General features: G+C 46.1%; 1 protein-coding gene across 2 annotated transcripts; it reads left to right on the top strand.

Annotated features, from left to right (window-relative positions):
- Window positions 1–6,220: 6,220 nt before the first annotated feature.
- Window positions 6,221–8,979, top strand: Fam170b (family with sequence similarity 170 member B). 2 transcript variants are annotated; one of them, XM_032919494.1, is made up of 2 exons: window positions 6,221–6,418; window positions 7,553–8,979. In XM_032919494.1, exons 1-2 carry the CDS (start codon window positions 6,307–6,309, stop codon window positions 8,521–8,523), a joined length of 1,083 nt encoding a protein of 360 aa, XP_032775385.1. In that variant the 5' UTR covers window positions 6,221–6,306; the 3' UTR covers window positions 8,524–8,979. The 2 variants fall into 2 exon arrangements, with proteins under 2 accessions (XP_032775385.1, XP_032775384.1); XM_032919493.1 differs by having other exon boundaries at window positions 6,307–6,421; window positions 7,553–8,523.
- Window positions 8,980–19,323: the final 10,344 nt, after the last annotated feature.

Raw genomic sequence — 19,323 nt, forward strand, 5'->3', positions numbered from 1 at the left:
GAACCTCACCAGAGTTTGCTGCTAATTCATTCTCATCTGGTCACTTTGTGTGGCCCAAGTCTCTGAGCCTCTATTCCACTTTACTTCATGTCTGGGTTTTGGGGTTTTATGCTGGAGATGGAATAGAGTTGCGGGACCTTTCTCTCATTCATTAAGCATCTGCATCCTCTCTCTGAAGAATGGTGTGGGAATAGGCTGGCCTTGACGCAGGTCTTTGAAAGCCCTATGCAAGGGGAAGATTTGGCTCATGATTCTGGTGGCTGGAAGTGCTGGGGCAAATGTAACTTCAGGTCATTTTCCTGCAAAGCCACCCATATAGGCCGTTGGCGTGAGCAAAGGACACAGCACAACGCATGCAAGGACGTGGAAATGGAAGTTAACCAAGCCAGCCTTCAGGGATGTGAAGTCCAAGTACGAGATCATTCCAGTTAATTTAGCAGTTGCAGCCTGGGAGTTGGGGGGCCTGGCTGAGAGTAAAGACACAGTTCTATCCTCGAGCTTCCTGTGTGACTCTCTAAGAACACACAGGGGGTGTGGTCAGCCTCTGGGAGCCAGCTCCTGGAGTCCAGCTGTTAGAGCGAGACATTTCTGCACACAGCAGCCTCATTAAATGACCAGGAGCGAGGAGGCTCTTGGCTGGACTTCTTGTGCCTGAGGGCTCAGTCCCTCCCTTCTCCTAGACAGAGAAAGGCCTAGGCTGTTTGTTCAGAGGCCCAAAGGTGAAGTTCAAAAGCTGAAGACAAGCTGAGTTCAAGGAACAGCCTGTTACAAAACCTGGTGGACAGTGACCAACCTCTGTGCCTCCTGCTTGCGCTTGTTTTGCTGAGGCCCTACTCTTGCTGATGCACGGTTGAGCGACTGAGTTTTTCCATGTGGGTCTACTAGCTCATTGGCTTAAAAAAAATGACAAGAAGCAATAGATAACAGCTCCGAGAGCAATATTCCTCTGTTGGACCCTCAACTTGTCTGATCACCCTGGCACTTTTCTTTGTCTGCATAACGCAAGGGTGTGGCCATCTTTAATCCTTTCACTGTAACACTGCTTCCTCAGCTCTGTCTCGGTCCATACCTGACCCACCTACTAAGGCTGCTGCTGTATTCCTCCCTCCCTTAGGTGCTAGCTCTGCTTGCTTCTAGGAGGGGACTCAGAAGTTGTCACTGTTGGGGAGGCATTTTTCCTTCCAGTGAGAAGAAAAGGTCTCTCATCACTGAAACACCTTTACATGGTGGTTTGGCCACAGAAATCCTCCAAACACAGCCCGAGCACAGCCTGGCCATGCCAGGCTAAGACAGGCTATTTCTGGCTCTGGTTGTGTGGGATGGGTGATCTGAGGCTCCCATAGCTTATTTCATCGCACAAGCCTCACTGGAATTAGAAGCCAAGGCAAGGCAAGTGTGGCGGGCGTCTCTGCTTCCTGCGCGATGACGGCTGCTTTGTTTCCTGTTTCCTTCTCTGAGGAAAAGAACCAAGGCAGGGTTTGGAAGAGAGGAGGCTTGGAAAATACCGCAGGCTTTCTGGACAAGGCTATGGCTCGTTTGCGATGTGTGCAGAGCGTTGGCCAAGAGACAGCCAGAGCTCCAAGAAAATGCTGTGCTGGGCCTTTTGGGGTTTTGCACACCACCCCTGCTGGCTGCCTCAGAGAAGCAAGGAGGTTCCTGGCAAGACCAAAGAACCAGCTGGAAAACTGTGGAGCAGGGGTGGTGGGGGAGGGGTAGGGATGGGTTGGAGAGGGCCGAGCAAAGCCCTTTTGGGTGTTCTCTGCTCAGTGTCTGCGTGGATTAAGTGGAAGGTCCTTCTCAAGGACAGAAATAGTCCAGAGGCCTTGTGAGGTTGAAGAACAACACATGCTATTTGTAGGATTTAAACAAGATAGGAAACAAACTCCTGTACCACACTAGAGAGCAGCCTTGCCCTATATACACAGTGGCTAGAAACCCTTCTGTAACCCTCCCCACTGTGCCTCAACCTCCCTGTGTATAAGGAGTGTGAACAGTGCCTACCTGCTGGGACCATAGAGTGGATTTCAAAGGTCACTTGGGAGGAGAGAGGATCTTTCTAGGAAGTCTGGAAACCATTTTTTTTTTTTGACTAGACACTGATCAGCTGAAATCAAGACCAGGTATCCGCAAGTCATATCATCTAGTCGGTAGTTTGCTATCTGAGGTTAATGGCGCTGATGTTGCTAAGAGGACACTGGATCTGAACAAAAAGTCACACAGCTGAGGTGGCAAGAAGTGTCCTCTCAGCCTGTCCTGGAAAACCATGTGATCACTTGATTCTGAAATGGCCAAGCAAGGCTAGGGTTGCCCGCCGTGAGCCGTGTCATCCAAACATATTCAAACACCGCAGGGAAAACCAATGCCCACTGAATCTTTGTAGCTGGGTAGCAGATTGTCCCTTAATATAGGGCACAACAAGCACGCCCTCTCTCTGAGGGTGGAGGATTCAGGCAGGGCCCTACTTGGACCCCTCCACAGCTGGGCAGCGAGGTCATCTGAAGACGCTTGGATTCTTGAAGCGAGGGGTTGACAGAGGCTCACAGAGGCAGATGCCTGGGGAATGTCCGTCTGGCCTTTGCTTGTGCTCTGAGTGCTCTGGAATCATGGAGGATAACTGGAAAGGAGACTGGTGAGGGTGGACAGAATCTAGCCACCTTTGCTAGCCTAGTGTGGCAGATGGGACACTCCTATCCTTCCCACTGGACTGTCTGAGACCATTACTGAATCTGCCCTGGCCCAGGATGAGGGACCCTGTCACACTATGCAAGAGGAACACAGGGGGAAGGGGGTTGAAGCTGCTGTGACATTTGTGGTGCTTGGAATGAAGAAATGTTTCCCGTGTCTCATGTACTTCAACACTTGGCCCCATTGGTAGAGCACTTCTGGGGAGATGGTGGAAACTTTGGTGATTGTTTTAGGGTTTCTATTGCTCTGTTAAACACCATGACCATAGGAAGCTTGGGGAGGAAAGTTTGTCTTGCTTACACTTCCACATCACATCCATCACAAGGGCATATTAGGGCAGGAACTCAAGGCCGGGACCTGGAGGTTAGAACCTGGAGGGAGACCATGGAGAAATGCTGCCTATTAGATTGGTCCTCATGGCTTGACCACCCTGCTTCGTTAAACAACTCAGGACCATGTCCAGGGATAACACTGCCCTCTACAGGTTGGGCCCTTCCACATCTATCAGTCTGTGATCAACCAAAACAATACCCCACAGACTTGCCTACGGGCCAGGCTTAGGGAGGAATTTTCTCACTTGACAACAGAGAGGCAGAGCCTGGCTGGAGGAAGAGAGTGGGCCTGAGACGAATACTTTGGTCTATTTCCTGTTCTTTTCCTTGGTTTCCCCAGTGTGTATGAAAATGTGATCAGCCAGCAGTACCTGCTGACGTACCTCCAACTCCTATGGGCTCTCTGGAATTATACACCAGAACAAATCTTCTCTTCCCTGAGTTGCTTTTGGTCATGGTATTTTATCATAGCAACAGAAAAGTCAACTAGTGCACCATCTTTGGAAAGTCAATCTCCCACGATCCAACTAAATATTCCTTTCTTATGAGGGCTGCTCACGCTTGGGTATGCTGTTTGCAAGTTATCTTTGGGCCTTTAAATATGTCTGATACAGGATCGATTTGGAGCTTTGGTGGAGAAGGGCACACATCTAGTTTTTATACTGGTAAGACCATCACCACGTTTGATTGTTAGTATGTGGGGCTCTCATTGTGGAATGGTGTTACACAGTTTGGTTGCATTGCATTTTCTTTGACCATTTCTTTCTTTTGGTGGCTATCTGAATGTTTCCTGGTTTTTCTATCACTAGCCACAGCTGGAATCAGTGTTTCTCAGTGTGTCTGTTTTATAAAATGCAGATGTGGTTCCTTCCCAGGCCAGAGATGATGGGGCGAGTACAGTATACAGCATGCCCACTGACATCCATTGAGTGCTGGGTGGGTACAGATGAACTTGCAAAACATAAGTTTCTCTGTTAAGGGGGCCATGGGGAAGTTGTTCGCTAGTCTTCACCAGTACTTGGTATTGTCCGTCTTTCTCACTTTTGCCTCGCTTATAAGTGGAAACTGTGATGCAGTAGACAAGTGAGCTTTTAAGGTGCAGTTCCCTTATGATGGCTACAAGGAATGGCCTCTTAGACATCTCCTAGCTATCTAATTAATTCTGGGGTGGGGAGAGCATGCCTACTAATTTCCTTTACTTCTTTTGTTTCGTTTCACTAAGAGAAATGCAAGTACAAATTGTAACTTTGTTTTTTGTTTTCATGTTTTGTTGTTTTGTTTTTGAGAATGGATCTTGCAGTGTATCGCCAGGATAGACTTCAAGGTAAGATTTGACCAATTCCTCTCTCCAGTGTGGGGATTCTTAGGTAGCACCACCTAGCACTGCGAATGAATGTTAAGTGAGCTTTGGTAACATACTGACACAATGACAAAGACCTGGAAAGGGTCCGTCGAGACAGCTCAGTGGATAAAGGGTCCATCCATGAGCTTGGTGGATAAAGGCAATTGTTACCAACCCTGACAGCCTGGGTTTAATCCCCAGAACCCACCGGGTAGAAGGAGAGAACTGATTTCTCTAAATTGTCCTCTGATTTCCACACAAACATCATGGCACATGTGTACCCCTTTCCCTGCTTCCCACTCGCAACACACACACACACACACACACACACACACACACAAAACCACAAAATAAAATAAAACTTCAAAATAAAAAGACCCTTAGAGCTTGTGTGGATGGATACCTCTTAGTAAAGCCACGCTGGAATTGCATACAAGTCACTTTACTCTCTACACACTTATTGTTAAAATGTAACCTTGAGCTATATGAAAATGTTCCAGTTGTTTCATGTGAGGTGAGACCAAAGTTCATCTTTTTATAGCATTGAATATGAATGTTCAGGGCTGTTTATTGGCTGAGTCTTCTTTTTCCCCAAGACAATTATTTGCATTATCCCTTAAATGGTTTAACCTTCCTCCACCGCCCATCTAAATTTATGCTGGTACCCTTGCTTCTTTTGTTTCTTTTTATTGTCGTCGTCGTCGTCGTCATCATCATCATCATCATCATCATCATAATCACCACCATCACCATCATCATCATCATCATCATCATCATCATCATCATCATCATCTTACAAGGCATGCCTTTGTGTTTATACGGAAAGAAAGGACACACAGTTTCCTCTTCCAACTGTCAGCATGGATCTCTGTTACTGCATGTTTGATTTCCCAAGGCTCAGTAGAGCTCCCCAGCTCTGTGTAGTGGCTTTACCTCCTAGGTGGAGTAATGCCAGGAAGATGCTTGTTTGGGTGGTGTTAGTATTGCTTTGGGAGCAATGGGCTTCTCACAAGTCCGTCACTTTTTAGGACTGTTGAGCATTTTAGAATTCAAGGGACTAAAGCTGGTGAGGTCAGGGTGATGCAGGAAATGCATGGAAAAATTATGCAAATGTATGCAAATGACAGGAAGTGCTGGAGGAGAGTGGGGCTAGTCGGATTCATGCTTGGCTGATTGTGTACGTAGAGGAGAAGGCGATTCTCAAAGTCCTTGTGTGTGCATGCGTGAGTGCATGCATGCGTGCGTGCGTGCGTGCGTGCGTGCGTGTGTGTGAGTGTGAGTGTATGTGCTTCATATGCTTATGTGTATGTCGGTGTGAATGTGAGAACATATACTAATGTACCATGTCTATGTGTTTGATGTGTATTTTAACATGTGTATCTAAGCGATTGTGCATGTGAACATTTACATGTATGTGTGTAAGTGCCTGTGTGCTTGCCTGAAACATTTTCATTTTGTGTGTGGAGCTGTTTTGCCTGCATTAATCTTTGCTCTTTATGAGCACAGCACCTGCGGAGGCCAGAAGAAGGCATCGGGCTCCCTGGAACTAGAATTACAGGTGGTGTCATGGGTGTTGGGAATCGGATCTGCGAACTCTGGGAGAAGAGCCAGCGCTGTGACCCTCCGAGCCATCTCTCCAACCCCTGCATCTAAGTCTTTATGTGTGTACACATACTTGAGAACATGTGTCTGGTTTTGTATGCGTGTTCCCGAGAAGAGACTGGAGAGAAAAGGCCACAGAGGGAAATAAGGTCATACTAGGACCCTTTCCTGGTAACCCGGCAGGGGACTTTTAGCCTTGCAGAACAGACCCGTGTCACTGATGACATCACAGAATAAAGCCAGGGTCCTAGTAACCATGTGGCCACTCAGGCTGGGGCTGGCTGGAGGGCTTTCAGCACAGCCCACACCAGCTCTCACCGAGATTCTGGGTGCTGGTTTGAAGTCATGAAACGCCATCTCATGGAGCACAGGGGAGAACAGACACCAATCAATGGGACGGCCGTGGGCATGGCCAGCCCAGACGCCGCAGAGGAGAGCACAGGAGTGTGCTGGCAAGGTAGTGAATAGATGGGGAAGAGGAAGGTTGGTCCTGATGTTGTTACCAAAGGGGTATGTTGATCAGACAAACCAAATAAGAAAAGTGGTCTTTAGGGGAAGCTGGTACTTAGGCTGTCGGGCATCCATGGGGCTATTTCAGGAGATACGTAGACGAGAATGAAATTGTTCACATTTATGTATTGATTTTGATGTGTGGTTGAAGAAAAATATGCTAATCCTGTAAGACCTGTAGTAATATAAGCATTCCTCATGGATACATGCTAATCTAGAAAGCCAATTCAGGGGACACCAGGGTGTGTCTGCTGGTAGCACTTTAGGAGAAGATATGCTCTTAGAACCAAGAGACTCTGCCTGGTACGCAGATCATCCTCTGCCTCCGTTTCCTTGGTGGGATGAAAATCACGGTAGTGAAATTTCTTAGGCTTGTTTTGAATCTTAATGGAATGGAGGCCTAGTACACTCTTACATGGTGACAGGGACACAACATGTTTCCAAGGAGTGGAGGAGAGGTCCCCCAAGAGAGACAAGTCACAAACAGGCTCTCCCACAGCCCCACAGCCCAGGTCCATTCTTGATTTTCAAGTGAGTTTTATTGAACTGATGTCTGCCAAGTACATGATGTGTACAGTGGAAGGGACTGGGACAATGTTCCTGCAAATGACAGCCAAGCCGATGCACAGACTATGATCATGGCCCCCAAGGCTTCTCTAAGGCTCCTTTCTGTCCTGCTCACCCCTCCAGCTCTTGGCAACTTTTCTGTCCCTACTGATTTGCTTTTTCTACAGTGTCTTCTAAGTGAGATCACAGGAAAGCCTCTTTCATTTAGCAGGCCCATTACTTTTTGTGTCTGTTCTGTGCACATTGTTCCTGGTTTGTTTAATCTTAATCCACGAATACAATTGCATTCAGTTTACCAGGTGCTGGCTTTTTACACCTCAGCTGATAACATTCACACATTCTTTTATCCTTCTCTCCCTCTGAGATCGTTCTATTATGGTCATCTCTGAGGAATAACAAGCACCCTCCCATAGCGGGCAGATCCTGCATGATTTTGCTTGTGGTTTCTCAGGAAAGTTATGAATGGAGCCTTTCTGAGCACACTGACGAAACTGTCCTTCCTTTCACTTCTCAGGGACCATGAGGAGGAATGAGTCATCTCCGCGGCCAGGGCCTGCCTTCCTCCCTGAGGACGACATCTACTTGGCAGCCCGGGCACAGGGGGTGCTGGGCTGGAGCAGCTCTCCATCATCCCAGTCATCCTCCGAGTATCAGTCCTATTCTCAGTACCAGTCCTGGGACTCTAACAAGTCCGAAGAGCAGAAGGAAACCCCACCTGAGAGCGTGTGCGCCTTGTATACCCACGTGCAGACCGTGCGCGGCGTGGCAGTGGCTTGGGAGACTGATGATGGCTTCGAGCCAGTCACCAGGAAGCCCCTTATACGGGAGGCAGAGTTCATCAAACGTCAGCGGAGGAAAGGCTCCTCCTTCGAGATGGCCTCCAACACAGACCTGCGCTGGGAGCTGGAAGCCTGCAAGCACTACTGCCCACAGACTGAGGACCCTGTGGACTGCTGCATGCAGGAGCTACGAGCACCACCAGACTGGCTGGTCACCACCAACCACGGCTTGCGCTGTGTGGCCTGCTGCAGAGTCTTCCCTACGCTGGAGGCGCTGCTGGACCACGCCCAGCATGGCATCCGAGATGGCTTCAGCTGCCAAATATTCTTCGAAGAGATGCGGGAAAGGAAGCGGGCCCAAGATCAAAGACAGGACCAGCAGCCTGTGGAGGAGGAGCAGAGCCCTTCAGACAGTAGTGAATGTACCAGGCCCCTAACCAAGGTGCTTCTGCAGCAGCAGCAGGAGGAGGAGGAGGAGGGGGGAGTGGAGGTGGAGGAGCAGGAGAAGCAGCAGCAGGAGAAGCAGGAGCAGCAGCCGCAGCAACAGCAGCAACAACAGCAGCAGCAGCAGCAGCAGCCACACCCACAGCCACAGCCACACCCACAGCCACAGAAGCAGCCGCCGCCGAGGCAGCAGCCACAGAGGCAGCAGCAGCCGCTGCGTCAGCAGCAGAAACAACAGCCACTGCAGCAACAGGGAAAGTAGAGAGCGGAGGTGAGCTGCCCACCCTCCCTCCAGCATTTTGGGTTGCTGCTCCTTTTCCAGCCAGTCGGACCAGAGCCACCAGAGCAGGGGGAGAGGACAAGGGTGGTGGGGGGGAAAGCCATCCATGTGGCATGTGGAGTAACGAAGGTGGGAGGAGTGGGAGTCTTTCTCCCAAGGTGGAGATTTCCACTAGAGTCCATTTCAAAACCCGAATCCAAAGAAGAGGGCTTCAAGGGTTCCTGATGGTGGATGCAAGATGGGAATCAGGCAAGCGTGTGGCCACAGGATTTCTATTTTTGCTGAAGGAGCAGCAGCAGTCCACACTTGCTGTTCAAATACAAGTGACTCACGGAGGAGCCAACTGCAAATGAAGCTTCGGCCCTATTTTTTTCATTGTTAGGAATCTGTCATATGCCCTAATTCTATGTCTTATGTTGTTGGGATTAAACTTGAATAAGACAAAGTGGTACCCAGTGTCTTGAGTGACCCATGTGACCAGGGTGGGGATGTAAGTGTAGGTGACCAGCCGACAGATGTGGGGAGCCATGCGGCTTTCCAGAAGATGATGCTTGGGAAGTCCTTGTTACCTGTCAGTTCAAACACACATTTCATATGTTACCGTGAATACCTTCCTCCTGTCCAGTACAGGGGACCAAGGGGAGCAAACAAAGACATCAGCCAGGGCCACTGGGTTAGGAATGTGGCCGGTGGAGCCCATGTAAGCTGTAGCCCTTATTAGAAATGCCTGCGGTCCCGTCATTTCACACTCTTCCAGAAGCTGGACCACTTGCATATATACAACGAGATATCTTGGGAACAGGACCTAAGTATAAACGAAATCCGTTGGTCTCACACACAGCCTATATGTCTACTCAGAAGGGATTCGACTTAGCTTGGGGCTCAGTGACACATGGGGTCAAGGGTGAAGTCTTCTGCTCGTGACATCATGTTGATGCTCAAAAAGATTCGGACTGGGGAGCTGGTCACAGCTTGCATTTGTGTTCCTGGGATTGGGGATGCTCAACCTGTATGCAAGCTCCATGGTGACATGACAAAGTCAGCTGTAAAGGAAAGCATTAATCTCACTCAGAAGGTTCAAGGACCCAAGAGGAGGGGCCCTAAAACAAGCCATTTGATCAGAAGGTGTGCATACACTGACTACGCCAGATAGAATACTGTGAGGGCTTCACAAAGATGCATTGCTGACACCGAGGCAAATGATTCTTTGTGGAGGCCACAATCCCGTGACAAACAGAAGTACACCCAGGTAGTAACTGTGCTGCTGTGGTAAGATTTCTCTTGGTTAAGAACACACGAGCTAGGCAAAACGAGGGCCTTGGGAGGTAGAATGTCAGCCACTTGGGCCTGGGGCAGTGCTGGAAGAAATGCACTCCACACTTCCGGTGAAGATGAAGCACCTACCATGTGCCAGGCACAGACCATGCACAGGAGCCAGAAGAGGAAAAGAAAGAAAACCAGATGTGAGCGGTATTCGGGAGACCATAGGGCCAGTGGGTAAACTGATTAAAATCATTGCAAAAGTTTTTTTTTCCCTAACATGCAGGGCCCTGCAGAGCCATTGCCCGGGCACTTTCCAACTGCCTCAGTACTGTCTGCTTCTCTTGCTAAGCTCTGGCCACACTGGCCTTCCTAAAGCGTTTAAGATTCCAAACCTTAGAGCTTTGGCACACATACTCAAGGGAATGTAGTCCTTCTCTGTCTTCTGGCCAACATGTTTCTCTCTTCTGGAATTTTCTCACCATGCAACCTTAGCTTTATCTCAACCTTAGCTTTAAACAAGGAGGTAAGTGACAGGATTGGCTCATATCTTTACAAGCACACTGTTGAGTGTGTAAGAATTGGGGTCATAGCAAAAGGAGAAAGAGAGGTGGGGAGATCTGTAAGCTAGGCAGGAGTCTAGGCCAAGAATGGTGACAATTTAGACGGGATGAGAGGAATGGTTTCATTCAAGATATATTCAGGGAGTCAAGCATGAAGGCCTCGGAGACAGAGAAATCTGTGCACCAAGAGGGAGCCATCGGTTGATAGGAAATATTTGCTGACCGGTAGGGGAGACTGGTGGAAGATAGGAATGTGTTTAATGCAGACATATGTGCGTGTGTGGGTATGTGTGAACGTGTTTGTGAGCATCCACACATTCGTGCCTTACACAATCATGTTTGTGTGTGAGGTGAGCATGGTCTGCATGGGGACATAGCTCTGAGATAGTGGTCACCAGGGACTTGAGAATTTTAAATGCTGAAGGCAAGATCAAGTAGGGATGTTGACTGTGAAGTGGTTTCTGAATTAGACCAGGAGACCAGTCTGACTCAGAACTGTAAATGAGGATGCTAACAGAATTCCAACAGTAGTGGATGAGGACCTAGGGAGCTGCAGTGGAGTTAGACAAGCATGGGCTGGTAAAGAGAACAGGGTAGACTGGGAAGCTGCCTTAACTTACAACCAAAAGACCAAGAAATGGGGAGGGGATACTTCATAGGGTTTTTCTTCTGAGCCAACTGATGTAAGGAAATGTGGTTTTCAGACAAGGGGAGCAGAGCCAGCTGCTAGGGGAGTTGAGTGAGGCGAGGACGAAGCTATCCTTTCCTTTAGGTTTTAATGGAGCAGGCTCAGTGCCTGAGAAGAGCAGAGGTCAGATGGGCACTGGTCAGGTTTAGCCACGAGACAAATGTCTAGGGGCAAGTTTGGAAACATTTTGGTAGTAGAACAATGATGAAGCAGAAGGAAGCTGAGAACAGAAGCAGTGTGTATCCTAATGAAAGTAACCCAGTGTGTGTGTGTGTGTGTGTGTGTGTGTGTGTGTGTGTGTGTAAGACAAAGCCAGGGAAATCGAGGACTGAGGCAGGGAGGGGTGAAAAGAAAGGAAAAACATGACTTGGAAATGATCAACTTGTGTCCTGTCATATGTGAATGGTAGTCAAGCAGGCCTTTCCAGTGCAAATCACAGAACCTGAGTTCCCACCCCTTGGAATTAACAAGGAGCTCTTGAATGTACAGCAAATTGAACTGCATTTTGAATGACACCCGTGAACACGGTGAAGGATAGAGAAGGGCAGAAGGGCTGGGGACACAGGGTCCACGGAGTCTGGCAGCTGGAGGAATTCAAGGGAGATTCAGAAGACTCTGACTATGGTGTCTGGCTAGTATCCACTGGGGGAGGTGATGTGGCATTTTCTCTGGGTGTGTGGTGGTGAACGTTAGAGCTAAAAGAATGGAGTTGGAGGTGAGGAAAGAGGAGGAGAGACTCATTGGGAGGCTAAATGGTAAGTTTGAGAAGTATCTAGAAGGGGGCTGGTTTGAAAGATGTGGGATGCCAAAGGCCAAAGGGTGCTACTTAAGAATGGAGATGGTTGTCATCACTTACATGGGTATGTTTACCTGAGCCTATGGTGTTCCCCATGGGTCTCGTGTACAATGTATTCCCTCTATGGGTTCCAGAGAATCAGCCATGAGGATATCATCATTTTAAAAGGCTGTCTGAATGTGCTTTTGAAACATGCTACAAGATCTATGTTGTCTGAGTCATAGAAAAGCTATTTGGCATAGGAAGCGACTCCAAGCACAGTCTACGGAGAGAGGAGACTGCTGAGCTAGAAACATTATTGAGAAGGAAATCCTTTATGTGAAATTTAGTAGGTGGTGAAACTAAGGTCAGACACAGTAGCCCAAATCTAGAGTTCTACCCTTTAAAGGCATGTTTATATGTGTTTAGCTCTGATAAGCTAAAGAATTTGTGCAAAGACTGTGTTGATTTTATAGCTTTATTCATATTAAATCACATACATTCTCTACAACCCCACAAGATGTGGTTCCTAGCCTTAGTATCTCTTGTTGCTGAGTGACCCAAGACTTCATCAAGGTGACATGGCCGCTGTGTGTGGTGGAGCAGCTTGACTGCAGACTGTATTCTAACCACAACACCAATACTCCAGCTTGAATCGAGAGACAGATGAAGGTGTCTGGGAAGGTATGGATGTTCAGCTCCATGGACTATGCTGGTTTTAGATTAAATGGCAGCTGGAGGACAGAGAAGAGCTAAAGAGGACATGGGACAAATAAAGGATGATGGGAATCTCAGGTAAGCAAATTTGGAAGGAGCACTTTGGGTGACGTGGATGGGAGAAAGGATAAAATTATGCTTTGCAATAATGACTGACTCCCAAAATGTCTGTAACCCAATAGCACTAGATGTTAGGTTGTAGTTTAAAGCGATCACTTTGCAGAGATCTGGGACCTCCACAGCAGCCTGGTACCAGATGAAACATCTTCTCTAGTTTTCAAGGGACCACAAACATTTCAGAGGATAAACGACCTTAAACCATTTTCCCAAGCCTTGGTGGGGAGATAGATCTCATTTCTTGCAAGAAGCTGATGACGAAGCCTGCCAAGGATGGCAGTAAAGAGCAAATGATGTATTAATCTCGTACAAACACATACAGGGTCATCAAATTTAAACAAGGGTAAAAGGTATAATTCACCTTGTCTGCGTTCCAGTTATCCCTTGATAAGGATAGTTAAAAAATATTACATCTGACAATAGTATTGAAAGAACAATCACATGATTCAATAAATATGAAGAGGACATGAGAGGTGACTCTCTTGAGCCTGCACTCCCTCTAGGACATGGAATACTCTGCTCTTACGTCTCTCCATTTCTTATAATGCTTGTGCTTAAATCTGTATTAAAACCCTTTCCTACTAGACTCCAGTCTTGATGCAAAAAAAAAAATAAGATAAAGACACGATAAGAAATAACCAGTGTGTGGTAAGCCCTTGTATTTGTGGTCAATTGCTTTTCAGATACAGGCACCGAGCAAGATAATTCAATGGACAAAAATTAATCTCTCCAGCAGTTGAAGCCAGACAACTAGATACCTGAAGGCAAACAGTGGGATTGAGGAGCTGAAGAAATGGCTTAGCAGTTAAGAGCACTTGCTGTTCATGTACAAGATCCAGGTTCTCAGAACTCTCATGGCAACTTACAACTGCCTGTAACTCCGGGGGCCCCGATGCTTCATTCTGGCCTCCATGGGCACCTGAACACACACAGTGCATATACATACACTCAGGTACACACACAGGCACATAAAAATAAGTCCTTAAAAAACAATGGAATCGAATTCCTATCATGTTATACATATATGTGTCCACGAAGATAAAGAGAAAAGAGAAAGAGAGAAAAAATGGAAAAGGCCTTAACATATATGCTAAAACTAAAACTCAGATATAGATATAAAAACCATAGGTGTAAAATTTAAGACAAAATCTTTTCTACAAGGAAACAAGTGAATATTCAGAAAAAATACAACTCAATTTAAAAATGGGAAAATAACCATGTCCACCAAATGGTGAACAGATAAAACACGAAGTATGTATTTACATAATTGAATATGATTCAGCTATAAAGTGTGCACTGATCTACCTTATACCTGAATGAAACTTGAAAACCCTATGTAATGTGAAAGAAGGCAGCCACAAAGGCTACCCAATGTGCAACTCTGCACATGCTAAATATCCAAAATATGTGCATTTACAGAGTCAGTAAGCATATTAGTAATTGCTATCTAGTTTATATACACAGAGTCTTCTGGCTAGATTTTTTAAAAAAGTGTTAATTTTTCTAACCAAAATCATTGGGAGTTCATCCTAGAGTTTTTTCCTAGGATTCAAATATGTGAATCTACTGCCTTTGCTATAATGTGGACCCCAGTATAGATTCCAAAACTTATCTCGTTTTATAAACTTCAAAACCTCTTTTCCTCTTCTTGAGATTCCCCTATCCCAACTCCCAGGACCATGGGCCTAAAAGTTTCAAATGTACATCTAAAATTGTTTCCCTAAACTCCCTTTTTCTGCCATATATATATATATATATATATATATATATATATATATATTCCAGCAGATTTCCAATCAAGTAAAGACTGCAAGCTGTACCAACTGCTGCCTGCAAGTCCCCAGCCCCAAATGGTCCAGCAGAGTCTGCTCTTCCTGGACTTGGCCAACATTCTAGCTTTTTGGGTCCCTAACAACAGTGTGCCAACATCAGCAGGAAGTAGTCACAGAAGATTTCTTCAACCCCTATCATTCATTATGAACAAGATGTCTGGGATGTTGTTTCAAACCCGGGACAAGTGTTTGAGGTGTTTATTGATATATCAAAGTGGCCTCCAGTTTTTCCCAGCATCCTCCAGTCATTACCTGTTACAGACTATGGCTGGCATACATACAGCACCCTCTATCCTAAACTCTCCAGCCCAAGGTAGGCTGCCCTATCCCCAGAGCCTCTTCCCTATATAATCCAGACCCGCCCCCTTTCGAACCTTTGGCTTCTTGGTTGCTGCACCTGGTTCCCTCTCTCCTGCCTCCCTTCCCCTGCCCCCACATGGTCCAGCTCAGCCTGGTCATGTCTACTCTGGACTCTCCCAGATGTCTTGGTCCATGTTTTATCTATATTCTCCCTTTATCCACAATACACTTTCTCCTCCACCATACCTGGGAACAGTCATGTTTTTTCCTTTTTTTCATTCAGTTGGTTTCTTCTGAGGCCTGCCTTCCCCCTGGGTTATAGGTGCCTATTGTAAGTAGTTTAAATGGAAATGACCCATAGGCTTTTAGAGACTGGTGCTATTGGGAGGTGTGGCCTTGTTGGAGTAAGTATGGAGTAGGTATGGTGTTGTTCGAAGAAGTGTCACTGGGAGTGGACTTTGAGGACCCAGAAGCTCAAGCCAGGCCTGGTTAGTGTGTCATTCTCTTCCTGCTGCCTGCAAATCCAGATGTTGAATTCTCAGGTCTCTCTCGAGCATCACGTCCGCCTGCATGCTACTATGCATCTGGCAATGACACTAAGGGACTAAACCTCTGAACTATAAGCCAGCCCCAGCTAAATATTTTCCTTTACATGATTCTGCAGGGCCAGTGCATTAAAGGACAGATCCTAAGGTTGGTATTGTAAGATGGTGGGACCTTTAAGAGATGGTGCAACAAGGCTGGGGAAATTGCTCAGAAAGTAAAGTGCTTGCAATGCAATCATAGCCTGTGAGTTTGATTATCAGCACCCGTGTAAAAAGCTGGGCATGGTAGCATAAACTTGATATCGCAAATTTAGGAAGGTAAAAATAAGAGAATCCATAGGGCTCTAAATCTGTAAGCCCAAGGTCCCAGTAAGAGACCACCCTTTCTCAGAAACTAAAGCATCAAACAAGAAGTGGGGTCCCGAGGAAAGATATCTAAGGTTGACCACTTACCTCCACAGCCACACCCACCCACCCACATACATACTCATAAACATGCACACTCACCCACATATACTATATATAATACACACACACACACACACACACACACACACACACACACACCACGAGGGGGGTGGAGATTCCTGAGCATGTATCCTTAGTGGAGTTCTAGGATTTGGTTTCCTCCTTCTTTTCTCTCTTTCCTATCCAGCTACTAGACAAACAAGTTTCTTCTGCCACAGGTCAACACCAGCATAGTGTTCTGCCACATTGGCCTAAAAGCAACAGAACTAAGCAGTGTAATGGACTGAAAGGTCCAAAACTGTAAGGGATGGTAGGATGGTTCCTGCCTCTGGAGCAGAGCCAGCAGGGCATGGATCTTGTTGAGTGTGACAGTTGCCGGATGTGTAAGGCTTCTTTGTACATAGTTTACTTTACGCTCCTCCTTTGGAGAATGTTCTCCCTGCCAAGGTTAATGATTCCATGATAATCATAAACAGCACAATTCCAGGAAGCAAAAATATGTCTGGTATTCCTCAGCAAAATGGTAACACTGTGACATTCAAGACTAAGGCTGTGGGAAAGAATTCTGAAAACATGAGTTCAAAAATACATAAGCCAGTATAAGAGCTGTCCTTTACAGGATTTCTCAACTGTGCAAAATGTAAGGTCTCTGAGTTCAAGGTCTGTCTACAGAGCAAGTTCCAGAAGACCCAATCTTAGACAGTGAAGGAGTAGGAAAAACAGAAAGCTGTTAATAATGTAATAGAACAAGGATGCCATGTTCCAGCCCCAGCAAACATCAGAACTTGGCAGCTTTGGCCATGTGGGCCTTTAAGGCCAAGGGGTTAAGGTCATATAAACTAATGGTTCATGGAATAGTCAAAAGGACACCTGGGGTAAATAACTAAATTGATAAGCAAATTCTAACAAAGTACCTTATGAAAATAAAGGAGTTAGCTTTGTTCTGCAAGAGAGAAATATCACAGGCAGAGACCTATCTTGAGCAGACTACAGAACTGTAAGCTTGCCCCCTAATCAATGAATTGGAATCATTTCTTCCTAAACACCCCTTCCTCAGAACTCTCTCTCAAGCTGAGGGAGGTCCTCAGCAGTTTTCAAAAGTAGATACCCCATGTATTTGTTATAGTAAGACAAAGTTAAGAATACTTTCCTTTCTAAGAAGGAACATAGCTGACTAATACATGTGGCCTTTCTCTATACAGCTATATGCCTTCCCTCCCCTTGTAAGGGCATCAGTTACAGTGAATTAAGGCCCCTTGCTGACCCACAATGGTGGTTATGTTTATTATCATTTTTATTAAGATATAATTCATATGCCATAAAATTCCATTTTTTAAATGTACAGTTGAATGTCTTTTACACTTACAAAGCTTTGCACCCATTTTTAATTTTGGAATGTCTTTACCACTCAAAGAAGAAACACCATAGAAATTAGTGTCCCGAGACCCCGGGGGAGAGAGACCTCACCGCCTGGTCAGGTGGGCACTCCTGAGGCTGCAGAGCGGAAGAGACCACCAACACTGCCCACCCCTGCCCACATCCCTGGACCAAGAGGAAACTGTATAAGGCCTCTGGGCTCCCGTGGGGAAGGGCCCAGGAGCGGCAGGAGCCCTGCCTGAGACACCGCCAGAACCTGAAGGAAACAGACCGGATAAACAGTTCTCTGCACCCAAATCCCGTGGGAGGGAGAGCTAAACCTTCAGAGAGGCAGACACGCCTGCGAAACCAGAAGAGACTGCTCTCTGCACACATTACTGATTCCAGAGGAAAACACCAGAATCCATCTGGAACCCTGGTGCACTGAAGCTCCCAGAAGGGGCGGCGCAGATCTTCCTGGTCGCTGCCGCCGCGGAGAGCCCGTGGGCAGCACCCCGCGAGCGAACTTGAGCCTCGGGACCACAGGTAAGACCAACTTGTCTGCTGCAAGTGACCTGCCTGGTGAACTCAAGACACAGGCCCACAGGAACAGCTGAAGACCTGTAGAGAGGAAAAACTACACGCACGAAAGCAGAACACTCTGTCCCCATAACTGGCTGAAAGAAAAGAGGAAAACAGGTCTACAGCACTCCTGACACACAGGCTTATAGGACAGTCTAGCCACTGTCAGAAATAGCAGAACAAAGTAACAGTAGAGATAATCTGATGGCGAGAGGCAAGCGCAGGAACCCAAGCAACAGAAACCAAGACTACATGGCATCATCGGAGCCCAATTCTCCCACCAAAACAAACATGGAATGTCCAAACACACCAGAAAAGCAAGATCTAGTTTCAAAATCATATTTGATCATGATGCTGGAGGACTTCAAGAAAGATGTGAAGAACTCCCTTAGAGAAACACAGGAAAACATTAATAAACAAGTAGAAGCCTACAGAGAGGAATCGCAAAAATGCCTGAAAGAATTCCAGGAAAACATAAATAAACAAGTAGAAGCCCATAGAGAGGAGACACAAAAATCCCTGAAAGAATATCAGGAAATCATAAATAAACAAGTTGAAGCCCATAGAGAGGAGTCACAAAAATCCCTGAAAGAATTCCAGGAAAACACAATCAAACAGTTGAAGGAATTAAAAATGGAAATAGAAGCAATCAAGAAAGAACACATGGAAACAACCCTGGATATTGAAAACCAAAAGAAGAGACAAGGAGCTGTAGATACAAGCTTCACCAACAGAATACAAGAGATGGAAGAGAGAATCTCAGGAGCAGAAGATTCCATAGAAATCATTGACTCAACTGTCAAAGATAATGTAAAGCGGAAAAAGCTACTGGTCCAAAACATACAGGAAATCCAGGACTCAATGAGAAGATCAAACCTTAGGATAATAGGGATAGAAGAAAGTGAAGACCCCCAGCTCAAAGGACCAGTAAATATCCTCAAAAAAATCATAGAAAAAAACTTCCCTAACCTAAAAAAGAGATACCCATAGGCATACAAGAAGCCTACAGAACTCCAAATAGATTGGACCAGAAAAGAAACACCTCCGTCACATAATAGTCAAAACACCAAACGCACAAAATAAAGAAAAGAATATTAAAAGCAGTAAGGAAAAAGGTCAAGTAACATATAAAGGCAGACCTATCAGAATCACACCAGACTTCTCCAGAAACTATGAAGGCCAGAAGATCCTGGACTGATGTCATACAGACCCTAAGAGAACACAAATGCCAGCCCAGGTTACTGTATCCTGCAAAACTCTCCTCTCAATCAACATAGATGGAGAAACCAAGATATTCCATGACAAAACCAAATTTACACAATATCTTTCTACAAATCCAGCACTACAAAGGATAATAAATGGTAAAGCCCAACATAAGGAGGCAAGCTATACCCTAGAAGAAGCAAGAAACTAATCGTCTTGGCAACAAAACAAAGAGAAGGAAAGCACACAAACATAAACTCACATCCAAATATGAATATAACCAGAAGCAATAATCACTATTCCTTAATATCTCTCAACATCAATGGCCTCAACTCCCCAATAAAAAGACATAGATTAACAAACTGGATATGCAACG

This window comes from Rattus rattus, chromosome 13 (assembly GCF_011064425.1).
Source record: "Rattus rattus isolate New Zealand chromosome 13, Rrattus_CSIRO_v1, whole genome shotgun sequence".
Classification (NCBI taxonomy): domain Eukaryota; kingdom Metazoa; phylum Chordata; class Mammalia; order Rodentia; family Muridae; genus Rattus; species Rattus rattus.

What these genes read in the sequence shown, in the direction of transcription:
- Fam170b (XM_032919493.1), top strand. Translation starts at nt 6,307, where the DNA reads ATGAAACGCCATCTCATGGAGCACAGGGGAGAACAGACACCAATCAAT. An exon ending in AGGAGTGTGCTGGCAAGGTA is followed by an intron (nt 6,422 to 7,552) that starts GTGAATAGATGG and finishes TTCACTTCTCAG; the next exon opens with GGACCATGAGGAGGAATGAG.